At 34.9% G+C, this 12,855-nt stretch overlaps 1 protein-coding gene across 1 annotated transcript; it reads left to right on the top strand.

The window, feature by feature from the left end:
- Nucleotides 1-994: 994 nt before the first annotated feature.
- On the top strand, nt 995-12,274 carry LOC103723848 (putative protein phosphatase 2C 27). The gene is made up of 4 exons (XM_008814915.5): nt 995-1,454; nt 8,978-9,178; nt 10,665-10,876; nt 11,342-12,274. The coding sequence occupies exons 1-4, from the start codon at nt 1,356-1,358 to the stop codon at nt 11,901-11,903; spliced, it is 1,074 nt and encodes a 357-aa protein (XP_008813137.2). The 5' UTR covers nt 995-1,355; the 3' UTR covers nt 11,904-12,274.
- The last annotated feature ends 581 nt before the right edge of the window (nt 12,275-12,855 follow it).

Genomic DNA, 12,855 nt, shown 5'->3' with positions numbered 1-12,855 from the left:
CAATGTACTATTCTTTCACTTATGTGGTACTGTTTTTGTTTTCAGAAGTACAAAAAGAAAAATGAACTAGAGTGGACATTATGTATGATGAAATCTTTTTGTTTTTTCATATTGATTGTAAAATCTTCTGATGAAATCTTGTTTACTGATATTGTTAGTACAATCTCAAAGTTTTTGATAGTAAAGAATTATTTCTTTAAAAATAAAAATAAAAGAAGACAAAAATTCTATGCAAATAATCTTCAATAAAATCTTCATGCGGTATCTTATTAATCTCTGAAGGAATTGAAGCAAAAAAAAAAAAAAAAAACCAATCAATTGTCTTTGTTATAGTTATAATTATTGCTAAGCTAGAATTAAATGGCTAAAGTTCTTATTAAAGCCATAAAAGATGGCAAAGTTTAATTAGTTTGCCGATCTAAATAATCTGTGCTAGTCAGACTTCGATAGATCTAATCCATTGCCTTCAATTAAAGATATTTGGTCTCAAAATTTTAATCATATATATATATGCGTATATAATTAACAAATATTGTTAATTTTTTTTAAAAAAAATCTCTCTATTAGGTAGCGATTTTGGTTAAAGGTATTATGCTAATACAAATTTATGAATTTTGTCTTGTTTGGTGTTGAACGGTGCCTAAACCATCTTTGTGTGGGTCAAGTAAATATTTCTTGCTTACGCAAAAATTTCTGTTTAAAAAAAAGGGTTGGAAAAGAGAATAGGCAAAAAGTAAAAAAAACTTATTCTCTCTCCAAGTGAGAAAATTACATAGTCATAAAAAATTTATTGCAAATAAAGATCCCTCTCCTTTGTATAGATCGAGACTGAGACTAAATTGATAAAAATTGTGCCTTTGTATAAATATGATATATCCAACACTTAGAATATTCTAGATACAAGAAATTTATAAAGTATTAGAAATATCTAGAAATGCTCTAGGACAGTTTAATGATATCTCTAGAATTAAAAGAATTTGGAACTAAAGTCCATGAATTTGATCAGCGACCAAGCCCCTTACCATTTTTTTTTCTATTCAAAAAAGGGGAAACGAATCTCTCTCCGGTATAAATCTCACCAACGCGCTTTGACAAAATTCTTGGCTCGCTGTTTTCTTCTCCTCTCGTCTTCTTTGCTCTCTATCCACTTTAAAAAATCCTCTCCTACTAGCTTGCTCGTAATCTAATCCTATTCCTCTCCTTTCCTGTCATTCCCCACATCAAGATATTTCCAAAGATATTCTCCGAATCTTCTATCCCCTTTCCTCCCCTTATCTTTCTTCTTCTTCGTCCCGTGTTCTCTTTCTTCTGTTGTTCGGCTTTCTTGGATCACTGAGGCTCCTTGATATCTAGCCATGTGCGTGGAGAATTTAGACGAGGGTGGGGAAAAAATGGAAACTTTTGGCCTTTGCAAGACCCCGAATGAGAAAAGTTCTGATCTTGCCAAGTCTCATGTAAGATTGGACCTTCTTCTTGTATTTTTCTCTAAATGCCTTTTTCTTTTTAATGTTTTCAGCTGTGTGCTGTTTCTTGTTTGATTTTTTAGATTCTGGGTAGTAAAGTATTTGTTTGTTCTGACAGAAACTCCTCTTCTTTCGAGTTTTCTTTCGGCTTTGTTCTTGTATTGATATGAGTGGTTTCTGCGGATTAATTGCGGTTTCAGAATCGAGGGAATATATTCTGTTTGGAGTATAGTTTTGTTTCTTTTGGTTTTTCCTCTTGTGATTGCTTTTCTCTTGTACATGAGCAAAAGTTAGTTCATTAATGGGCACCATGTAACTCTTTTTCAAATAAAAAAGGTTGAGAATCCATCAGTGATTTGTTAACCTGTACAACAAAGGGATGAGCATTCGGTAAAATCAAGCTCAATTCTGGAAAAAAAATTATGAGGGGAGAGTTTGATAGTTTTGATGTTGGGTTTCAAATGGCTATTTCTCCAATGGTACTTAAGTCCGGGATTTAGTGTTGTTCTAACCAGTTTATTATCAATATCAAAGGAAATATTTTATGATCGTAGTTTCACAACCTTTTTTTGTTTGGTACTCCATTTATTACTGTTGCTGTGGTGCTTGGTTGTTGAAAAGGAAGTGCGAAAAATCAAATTGTTGTCTATATCTGAGATTTGATGACGTTCATTGTTTGCCAAATATAGTGAGAAGTATATGTGACTCGATTATTTGTGCAAAGTATGTGAATTTTTCTCTTAATTAGGCCCTCCAATTGTTCATCAATTTAAGTGCATGTAAGTTTTGTCCAAATATATGTTTCAATACTCTTTATAAGAAAGTTCAATTATTTCTTGATGGCCTGAGTCTCAAAAGTATGTAGAGAAATGTAATTGCCATCATGGCGAGTAAACAAACCACAAATTCAAGCTGCACGTGTTTTGCGCTGTCTAGAAGTATCGGCTTTTTCAACATTAGAGTTCTTCTATGTTCTGTTTCCCAACAATGAAGTATGTGCAAAAGTTTTAAGTTTGAAGTTGTCAGAGAAAGACCTAAATTAATGTGCTGCTAGAAGCATATATTCCACTGCAAATATTTTTTTTCCATGGGGCTGTTTTTTTTCACTTGAAAAAGCCTTGAAAGCTGGTTTCCCTGAAGGCTTGTCATATTAAACATTACTGTGACATGCTTTGTTTTCTTGAAGAAGCCCGTAAGGTTTTTGACTAATCTTCTATGAATTATAAAGATATACTTAAAATATCTTAGAAATCAGTTGTTCTGATAGATGGTAAAGTATCCTCTTATTCCTGTGAATTGAGGCATCTTATATTTGCTATTGCAAATGATGTCTATAAAAGCTAAGCTTACAAGTTATATTTTCTTGACTACACCCTGTTTTTATACATGAGTAGTTATCTAGAGTATAGCACCAGTAAAGGTTTAAGCCTAACTGGATGGTTAAGTAACATTATTTTCTGTGACTAACATTGGACATGTGTGATGCATGTGAAGGAAGCATCTTTGGGTATGAAAGAGGCAAAGGTCAGGTGATACATATAGGAAGATAGATAAACATGTTGAGAAAGCTCATAGACACAAAAACAATAGAAGACATGGGATTCTACGTCCCACTCCAATGGGATTAAAATTCCAATTAATATTATCTGATGGATGGCACTGATTGCTTCCTTGTTTTATTATAATAAATGTGTCATGCATCGGTGGCTGAAAAAGAAAGGAGGATCTACATAGGAGGCTGAGGAAAATTCATTGATGCTGAGGCTCATATCCTTATCCTTGGACTGTAATTGTAAATATTATGCTGGGTGTGGTACACAAAATTGGCTTTCTTTTCTCCTTCATGTCTAGATTGGTCCCTGCTTATGTTGCTTGTGATTGTAGTGAAAATTAGACGCATTTATTTGATGTTAGTTGGCGGAGCATTGTTATGCAAACTACCCTGGCCTTTTGGAACCTAGTAGCGGGGAATTTAGCTGCCTGTGACTTGATTAAGGATGTAGGTAATAAGAAAAGAGCTACCTCATGTGAATAGAAATAGAGATGGTAAACATGTGGCTGTTTATTGGTCGTGGAAATCTATCAACCATTGGGTACCTAGTGATGTTAATAATGGCATTCTAAAATCTTGGAGATAAGTGTCATACCAAGTAACCTTTCCTTGCTCTTACCCAAGGTACACGATACCGTACCGAGCCAGACAATATGGGGCATACCATACTATAACAGTACCGAACTAGTACATGGTACTTGGGGCATATACATGGAATCTATTCTCGTACTGAGTGTACCAACACAGTAACAAAATGGCACTAGTATGGGGCCCGATACCGAGATGGCGTAGCTTGCTCCTATCCCTTTAAGATCTTGGTCGTTTGACCCAAGAGATGAGTTGCCCCCTACTATATTAGTTACTTAGGATGGTAAGACTTCATGATGAGGCCAAAGAAGCAAGGATATGGTTAGTCAAGTATGTCATTCGGCATCGTTTCAACTTTTTTGTTTCGGTATTTCAATTAATTCTAATTGTTAGAATTATGCATTAGGATGACATTTAGTTATGACAGATTAAGGTATGGATTATCTACATTAGAAGTTTTATGCAAGTCCTATTTTTTATCATCTATGTTGCCTCTAGATTATATTTTTCTAATGGCATGCTGTTATAGAAACTTTGTTATAGATCATATGTGCAATATTTTTTTTCCATTACAATTGCTTATTGTTTCCTATAATACTTATATAAGGCCTAAATTGGCAAATGACAACAGAATTACCTGTCAATGATCTTAGTTGTTATAAGTATCTCTAAGATAGCATTAATTGGCTAAAATTCTTTAAAAAGCCATGAAAGATGATAAGTTTAAGTGGTTCACTAATTTAAATGGTCCACACTAGTCAAGACTTGGAAAAAAACTCAGGTATCCAATTTTTCCTTCAGTTTGATGACATTTGGTCTCAAAATTGTTTATCTTTTATACTTAGCAAATAAGGCCATTGCACCCATCTTCTACTACGAGCAAGCTTTAGTGTTATTCAAAATATTCCCAAGGACAAAAAACAGAACACCTCTTACTTAGATGGTAACTTGGGTTAAGGATACCCTATGCTCACATATGGGTGACCGCAGCTTAGATCCTAGTCTTAGAACATGTGGCAAAGCCTCTCATGCGTGTAGTGTTACTTTTTCATTTAAAAACAAAACATCTCTCTTTCTAGTATCGATCCCAACAACACTCGGAAAATTCTCGATTCTCTTTTCTTCTCTACTTTCCTCTCTAGTATTAATCCCACCAACACCTGGAAAAATCTCAACTCTCTCCCCCTCCCATTTCCTACATCAAGAGATATCCAGAGATTCTTTGGTTTGGCGTTCTTGGTATAGTTCTTGAATGATCAAGATTCCCTGAGAAATAGCCATGTCCATGGAGAATTCGGACGAGGTTGACAACAAGATGGACTCTTTGAGCCTTTACAAGACCCAGAATGAGAAAAGTCCTAATCTTACTATGTCTCATGTAAGATATAACCTTCTTATTTTTCTATTTTTGACTAATGGTTGTTGTTTTTTTTTTTTAATTAGATTCTGGGGAGTATAATATTTGGGATTTTTATAGAAATTTCTTATCTTTGGGTTTTCTTTTGGCTTTGTTATTGTATCGGTATCTTTTGATTAATTGCAATTCTAGAATTGTTGTTGCAATTAACTCAGTTTAGTGCCTAATTTTGTTTATTTTCATATCTTCCACTTATGGTTGCTTTATCAATTTGAGCGAAAATTTTTTCATTTACGAGCAAACAATATTTTATTTTTTTAAAAAAAATATAAAGATGAAGAACTCATCATCAATTCATTAAATTATACATAAAAGGGATAAGTACTTTGTAAGTCAAGGCTAGTTATGGAAAAAGTTTTGTTCTAATCTAAGGATTCTTGATGATATTCATGTTGGATTTTATATGCCTATTTCTCTAATGGTACTTAAGTATGGGATTTGGTTTGATTTAACTTAAGGTTTTATGTCTTGGTACTAGGTTCCATTCTAGTACTTTACTAATACACTATAGCATGGTACGCCCCTGTACTAACACAGGTAAAGGTGCAAAGTTGGAATAACACCTACACCATGTCCCAGTATGGTATCGTATTACACCTGTGTACTATGTTAGTCCCATACTTGTTTGGTATGGTATGCTCATTCTGGAATTGTACAGTCCGATATGTAAAACCTTGATTTAGTTAGTTCGTAATAAGTAGTATAAGAGATTTTATTATCAGCTGACACTACCTTTCTTTTTTTCAGTATTCTATTAATCATGTGGCTATGGTGATGTTTTGTTGATAAGGAGCCAACAAAATTTAATCATTGCATCTTTGGAGATTTGATAATGATTATTGGTTTTGTGAAATATAGTCAGAAATATATGATTATTACCTATACGAAGTGTTTGAATTTTACCTTAATTCAGGCACTTTGGTTGTTGATTAATTGATGTGCATGTCAAGTTTTGTTCAAATATATGTTACAATGTTCTGCTTATAAGAAAGTTCAATCATGTTTTAATGGTCTGCCTATGGGTAATTATCCTATCTTCCTCTTACAAACATGTATAGAAGTAAAATTGTCATTGTGGCTATGAAACAAACCACAGATTTGAACCCTACCTAGTTTAAGGAGCCATATACTTTTTGTGTGCATGTATACGCTTTCCAACATAAGAGTTCTTATGGTTTCTATGTACTGGTACTAAATGATGTGCAGAACTATTATGAAGTTTAAATGTTAGGGAAAGAGTTGGATTAATGTGTCGATAGGAACATATGTTCCACTAATGTTTTTCCAAGGGTCTGTTTGTTTCACTTGAAAATCTTTGAAAGCTGCTTTCCTCAAAAGTTGGTCTTGTTAATTCTCCTGGCTACTCCATTCTGCTGAACATTTCTTGGAACTACGACATGACTACGTTTTCCTGAAGAGATCCATACCTTGGTGAGTGATCTTCTATGAATAAAAAAAAAAAATACTTAAAACTATCTTAAAAATTACTTCTGTTGACAGATATGCTAAAGCATCCTTTTATTCCTCAGTAGAGGTATCCTTCTTTTTATATGATTGGCAAGCGATGTCTAGAATAGCTACATTTATAGGTTTACTTATTTGAGCGCACCCTTTTTATACTACTCATAGCATACTCTGGCACTCATGTCATATCAGTCTCAGGGATGTTGTTGGGTCAAGTGAGGTGTGGGTACCTTTCAACCCATATTAGTACCTGTTGGGTTTTCAGGTCGAGATTTTACCCAGACCTTTACATCCAAGAAGCAGGTGGATGAGAGTAGGAGAGATTCATGAGACCCAACAAGTCTATGAGTTGAGTCCGGGCATATCAAGACCCACACCTGACCTGATGCCCATTGGTTTGGATTGGGTCCAGATCTAGGTCCCAAGCAAGTACCATAACTAGAGAATCTAAATTCCATTCATGTCCCGGCATAATTAATAAATGTAGAGCCCATTTATTTTTCGGGCTGGACTTGGGTATGCTATTGGCCTGGCCTGGGCTCGTGCCCGAACAAGGTCCAAAATAGAGCTCAAATTCAGGCTCGAATCAATCTATTTTTGTATGTTGTTTTTTAGAGAGAATAATGAGGAAGTAAAGGATAAATTAAAATGGATTTCACTGAAAATATTGTATCATATATCATTTACTTGTGTTATAGGAGAGAGCCTAATTTTTAACTAGCTCATTCACTTGTGAAGCAATATTATGAAACATTAAACTTCAATTGGGTTCAAACCGGGCTTGGGCTTGGGCTTGGGCTCGGGCTCGGGCTCGGGTCAGGCACGGGCTTCGATTATGCAAAAAATTTTGGGCCTAAGCCTGGCCCGAAGCCTAAAAAAAAATTGGGCCGAGTTTGGGTAGGGGCATGGCCCGACCCGGCCCACTTCCGGCCTTATCTGATAAAAGTTTCCATTTTCCAATCCTTTCGTTGCAGTTATAGTGAAATGTTTAACCTCCATACTTTCATCTACTGCATCGAAAACATAGTTGGTCAGTTTGACTTGGGAACTCTTTCTCCTAAATAGGCAAATCCATGTTCTATTACTTCCAGTAGGAGGCCTTTAATGCACCTTAGGGGCTGGCTACAGTATAGGTTGTGCCCATCATTTAACTATAATTTGGTTCAAACTAAGCAAGATGTAGTAATTCATATGTTGCACCCTATCCTGCAATTCTTTAAAAAATTTATGACAGTGCAGCATTAGTACGAGTCCTTGTTGTCTTTGGCCTTTAGATCTCTCATCCATGTCCATGAAGTATTTATAGGAGCTTTTGCTTCTCAAGTAAATATGGAATTTGGGGATAACTTAGGCCCAATTCCTTAATTATCAGGTCTAGCCCAGTTGCTTCAACCTTGCATCTTTGCTGGTTTCATGATTAGGTTTTTAACTCTAGTTTTTCTTTGTTGTATATCTAGGCATCCTTGAACATGCATATAGTTTATCATCCTTTAGTTCAGTCTTAATTTAAGATTTATTCTGTAAACTGAAATTTCAATAAAATAAAAAAAAGGAGATTTTATACTTTAATTTTTCTTTCTTGTATATCTAAGCATCCTTGAACATGCATATAATTTATACATATAACCATTATAATCTATATCAATTGATTCATCTCCCTGCCTTTGCTTCTCGTTATATATGCCTTAAAGCTGTACTCCAGTTTTCCTATATTTGTTATTTGTATGTTACAAAGGATTTTCCACATATTCTAGAAGTCACAATGAGAGCTTAATAAAAATAGAATTTGCCCTAGAGATGCCAGGCAGCATGAGTAATTCTTGACTAAAGTTTGCAGAAAGTTGATTATGTAGTAACATTACTGATGGCTTAGCCAGTAAACTTAAATTGATCGATTCTGGCTTGATTTATGGGGAACACCTTGAGAATAATGATTGTAGTATAAAATCATTGGACCCAACTTTTTGTTCAGAACGTGAAAGATTCGTCAAGCTGAGTTTCCCTATTCAAGGTTGTCTAGCATTATGCTTCTGAAATTTGGACATTTCACTAACTGAAGCCCAAAATCCACGTGAGGCACAGCACTGCCTGTGGCACAGTGTTTTCGAAAGAATGAAACTAGAAGATAAAGTTGTTACAAAAGATGATTTTATGCATTTAAATTGAAACATTACATGTTTAGAATAGACTTGTATATTTGTATTATCTAATGATATGTGTACATATATGCAATCAAACACATAGGAGGCTCGGCCCAGGTTCATTTGAGTATAGGTGGTTTCGAAGCAACATTGTTGGCCTGTGAGCCCAAGCTGAATTTTTTGTCAGCTCATACTGGGCAAAACTTGCTTATCTAGTTAATGGTATATATATTCCGCAGTAACTTTGGTGGCATATTCTTAGATTTCCAGATCAAACTAAGAAGATTTCATACAGGCATTCCCCCCTACACTTTTTCCTTTCTACTTTAGTTTTTTCATGATATTTTTGCAGATGGAAAGAATATGTGAGAATACAGTGGCCATAGACAGCAAGCAAAACCCATTAATAGATTTTGTCCCAGTTACTCGATCAGGGGACTGGTCTGATATTGGCAGTCGGGAGTATATGGAAGATACCCATGTGTGCATCTCTGACTTGGCTAAGAAGTATGGTTATCATTCACTGGATCAGGAGACGGTTTCTTTTTATGGAGTAAGTCCCAATTGGTCATTTTTTCCTCACATTCTATATGCCTACTTGTAAGTCATGTTATATCTCCATAATAAATACTTGAGATGCTCGAAAAACATGTGATTCTAGTATTCTACCCTTTGATCATGTTTGAGTGTAACATATTTTCTCCATTTTGAGTAGGATCTGGCTGGGTATTGTTGTGGTTCTTCAGTTAATGTAACCATAATCAACTAAAACTTTTTTATGATTGCAGATGTTATTTGAAATAAAAGGACTTTAATGAAATTAATTCTTCAATATTGCCCAAAAAATTCCATTGATTTTTCGTTATTTGTGATTTCATGAGTAAAAGTAAAACTTAAAACCAAATGATGTTTCCAATCTGTAGGACAACATGGTTTATTCTAAGAAAAACATTAGGATATGCACACATTTCTGGATTGTTACATCTGCAAACCAATAGTCTAAGGAGTATTTAACTGTCTAAAGTCTAAACTTACACAGTTGTATTCAATTACTGATTCTAGGGATTAACCATGCTGCCTGCCTAAAGGGTGGGCTTAACTAGAGCATTCCTTTGGTATTTGTTTTTGAAAGTGTTCATATGATGACTATTGTGCTTGGAATTCATAACTAGAAAAAAATAAATAAATAATATACAATTTTTAAAGGATGTTTGGTACTCCATGAAATCCCCTTCATAAATTATTCTTTTAAGTTCCTCATTATCCTAAAGCATTTCCAATATTATTTTAGCAACCTTTCCAATACAATATTCCAATTGATTCTACCTAGCTATGTTGTACAAATTTCTAGTTGCAAATAACTTTAGTAGCTTATTTTGTGAAAACTGTTTAATTTTTTCCTTGGCAATTTCATTTCCTTATTCTTGGGCATCATTGGCTCTCATCTCCTTACTTTCTGCTCCTAATATGGACATGAGGACATCTATAACAACCCCTTTTTCAATGCATGAACCACCTAAGGATGATTGAAACACTCTCTCTTTATTTTATTCATTCCGTGCTAACAGATGTCCTGTTAAAAATTTATTTATGCCTTTAGCTTCATTGTCATTAATTTTCCTACTTTCCAGGGTCAAAAGTACCTCTGCGAACTAATATAGACAGCCTTTTTCTACAGACCTAACTATTTTAGAAAACCACAACAGTAAATGCCTCCACCATAGTTTTATCTATGTGATTTTTGGATGACCAAGACCTGTGATATGATAGCCCTGTGTCATTAATTCATTGACAATAGTTTAACAAATTTGTGGACCACATAGCTATGGTTTCCTTCCTAGTTATTACATTTGAGCTGTTGTTAGCTTTTTTTCATTTTTATATAGCAACAAAGCTCAGATTATTGCTTGAGTTTGAGAACAGCATGATATTCTATGTGCATTATTCAATCTTCTCTGACATTGTTCCACTGTATTTCCATTGTCTTGATGCATGTACTTTACTGCCTTAAATAACTTTATTCGCATATCTGAGTTCAGGTATTTGATGGACATGGAGGGAAAGGTGCTGCACATTTTTTCTGTGACAGTTTACCTAGGGTCATTGTGGAAGATGCTGAATTCCCTCTTGAACTTGAAAAGGTAGTCACGAGATCGTTTATGCAAACTGATACTCAGTTTGCAAAGATTTGTGCTGTTCAGTCTGCACTGTCATCTGGGACAACAGCACTTACTGCAATGATAATTGGAAGGTCGGTTTATCCATCCATTGAAACTTAAAACCCTTTGTTTTCTTCAGTGTTCATTGACTAGAAAATAGAGAAAATGTTATAAATCGTATATATGTGTCAGTGACTTCTATTTTTAAATTATAATTCTAACATATTCTTGCAGCCACCTTTGCAAAAATATCTGTAAGATGTAAATACTATTTTATGAGGGATTGTGGACTAATGAAGATCTTTTTATTCTCTAGAATACATTCAATGATTTAGTATATTTCATTTTCGGCTAATCATTCCTAAGTAGTCATCAAACTTTTAACCTGCAGCATTATTACTTCTCCCTCTTCTTTCTTACAAAATAGCATATTCTAGCATCAAGGTTCTTTCATCTTTTGTTTCATTTTTTTTCTTATTTGAATTTGTCATTTTTAATTCCACCTTGATTCGTATTCTTGAGTTCATGACGTTGATTATTAATGATGGAAACGACAGATCTCTATTAGTTGCTAATGCTGGAGACTGCCGAGCTGTGCTTTCCCGACTTGGGATGGCAGTAGAAATGTCCAAGGATCACAGGCCCTGTTGTATCAAGGAAAGAAAACGCGTCGAATCCCTTGGTGGCTACATCGATGATGGATACTTGAATGGTCAGCTTGCTGTGACCCGAGCTCTTGGTGATTGGCATCTGGAGGGCATGAAAGGTATTGGCGAGCGAGGTGGACCCTTGAGTGCTGAACCAGAGCTTAGGATGATTACTTTAACAAAAGATGATGAGTTCCTGATAATAGGCAGTGATGGTATATGGGATGTCTTCTCGAACCAAAATGCTGTAGATTTTGCTCGGAGGAGGCTCCAAGAACACAATGATACGAAATTGTGTTGCAAGGAATTGGTTGAGGAGGCAATAAGGCGAGGAGCTACAGACAATCTGACAGCAGTTATGGTATGCTTCCACTCAGACCCCCCTGCTCGGATGAGGGTACACAGGACTAGAGTGCCGAGGGGCATATCAGCCGAGGGATTTCATAGCCTTAGGCGCTCTCTAGAAGCTTAAACAAAGGCAGGCTTTGCCTTTGTACACTCTTGCTATATGCTTTGTCCATATATTTTTATCGTCTATTTCTATTATAGAGGTGTCCTAGCAGAAATTCAAGGTGTTGTTGTATTGTCATTGATGGAATGAGTTGTTGAAAAACCCAGTTCTTAAAGTACCCATTTTGAGTTGTTTGTAAATTATTAGATGGAGCTGATAAGGCTGGAGTGATGGTGCATCCAGGGCTCTTTGAGCTTGTTATTGTGATGTTTAGGTATGGATGTGTATGCAAATTAAATAGTACTGATGCTGAGAATTGCATCATGTAGTTTATGTGTATAAACTAAAATACTACTGATCATTGATTCAACAAAAAATGCACTTTGCTGGTATTTTTTTTTCTTTTTATTATTCAGATTCGAGACAAGTTTAGACTGATGTGAATTAATAATTGATGTATTATGGGTTTGAGAAAATTAAGTATTCATGTTATAAGAAAATCTTTGTAAAGAGGTACCTAGAACAACTAGACTTTTATGATATTTGTGATGTTGCACATCTTTGAAGTTACAATTACAATGTTACATAATTTCCCCTTTCTTTGGCAATGGAAGCTTGTAGAACCTTAGAAATTTTGGTATTGGGGTTCGTAATTTGAGTAGAATTTTCCAATTATTTGATCCTTTCCCTCTATACTACTAATTGTAATAATAATAACAGTAATTATAGTAATACTAGTACTAGTAAAAGTAATAATAATTGTCCAAAACACTTGAAGATCAAATCCTATGTCTTTTTTGTCAATGCAATTTATTTTTTTTAAGAAACAACTCAAGGTTTAATGTTTGTGAAGCTCTTGTTGCTAAGGGTTCAGATTTCCAATAAAAAATTTTCCTCCTTGATCTGGTAACATCAGAAGGTTGAGACTATTAATAATATACTGCATTGCAAGGTTGCTTGATACCCTGCACCA

Source organism: Phoenix dactylifera, chromosome 11 (genome assembly GCF_051530095.1).
Source record: "Phoenix dactylifera cultivar Ajwa chromosome 11, Ajwa_hap1_PhDact_Kaust_v1.1, whole genome shotgun sequence".
In the NCBI taxonomy this organism is placed as follows: domain Eukaryota; kingdom Viridiplantae; phylum Streptophyta; class Magnoliopsida; order Arecales; family Arecaceae; genus Phoenix; species Phoenix dactylifera.
The sequence above is the reverse complement of the archived record's forward strand: the minus strand, read 5'-3'. Positions and strand labels throughout refer to the sequence as shown.

Excerpts from the sequence above, each read along its gene's own strand:
- LOC103723848 (XM_008814915.5), top strand. The coding sequence starts at position 1,356 with ATGTGCGTGGAGAATTTAGACGAGGGTGGGGAAAAAATGGAAACTTTT. Across the intron at positions 9,179-10,664 it reads AGACGGTTTCTTTTTATGGA|GTATTTGATGGACATGGAGG; the intron begins GTAAGTCCCAAT and ends ATCTGAGTTCAG. Across the intron at positions 10,877-11,341 it reads ACTGCAATGATAATTGGAAG|ATCTCTATTAGTTGCTAATG; the intron begins GTCGGTTTATCC and ends TGGAAACGACAG.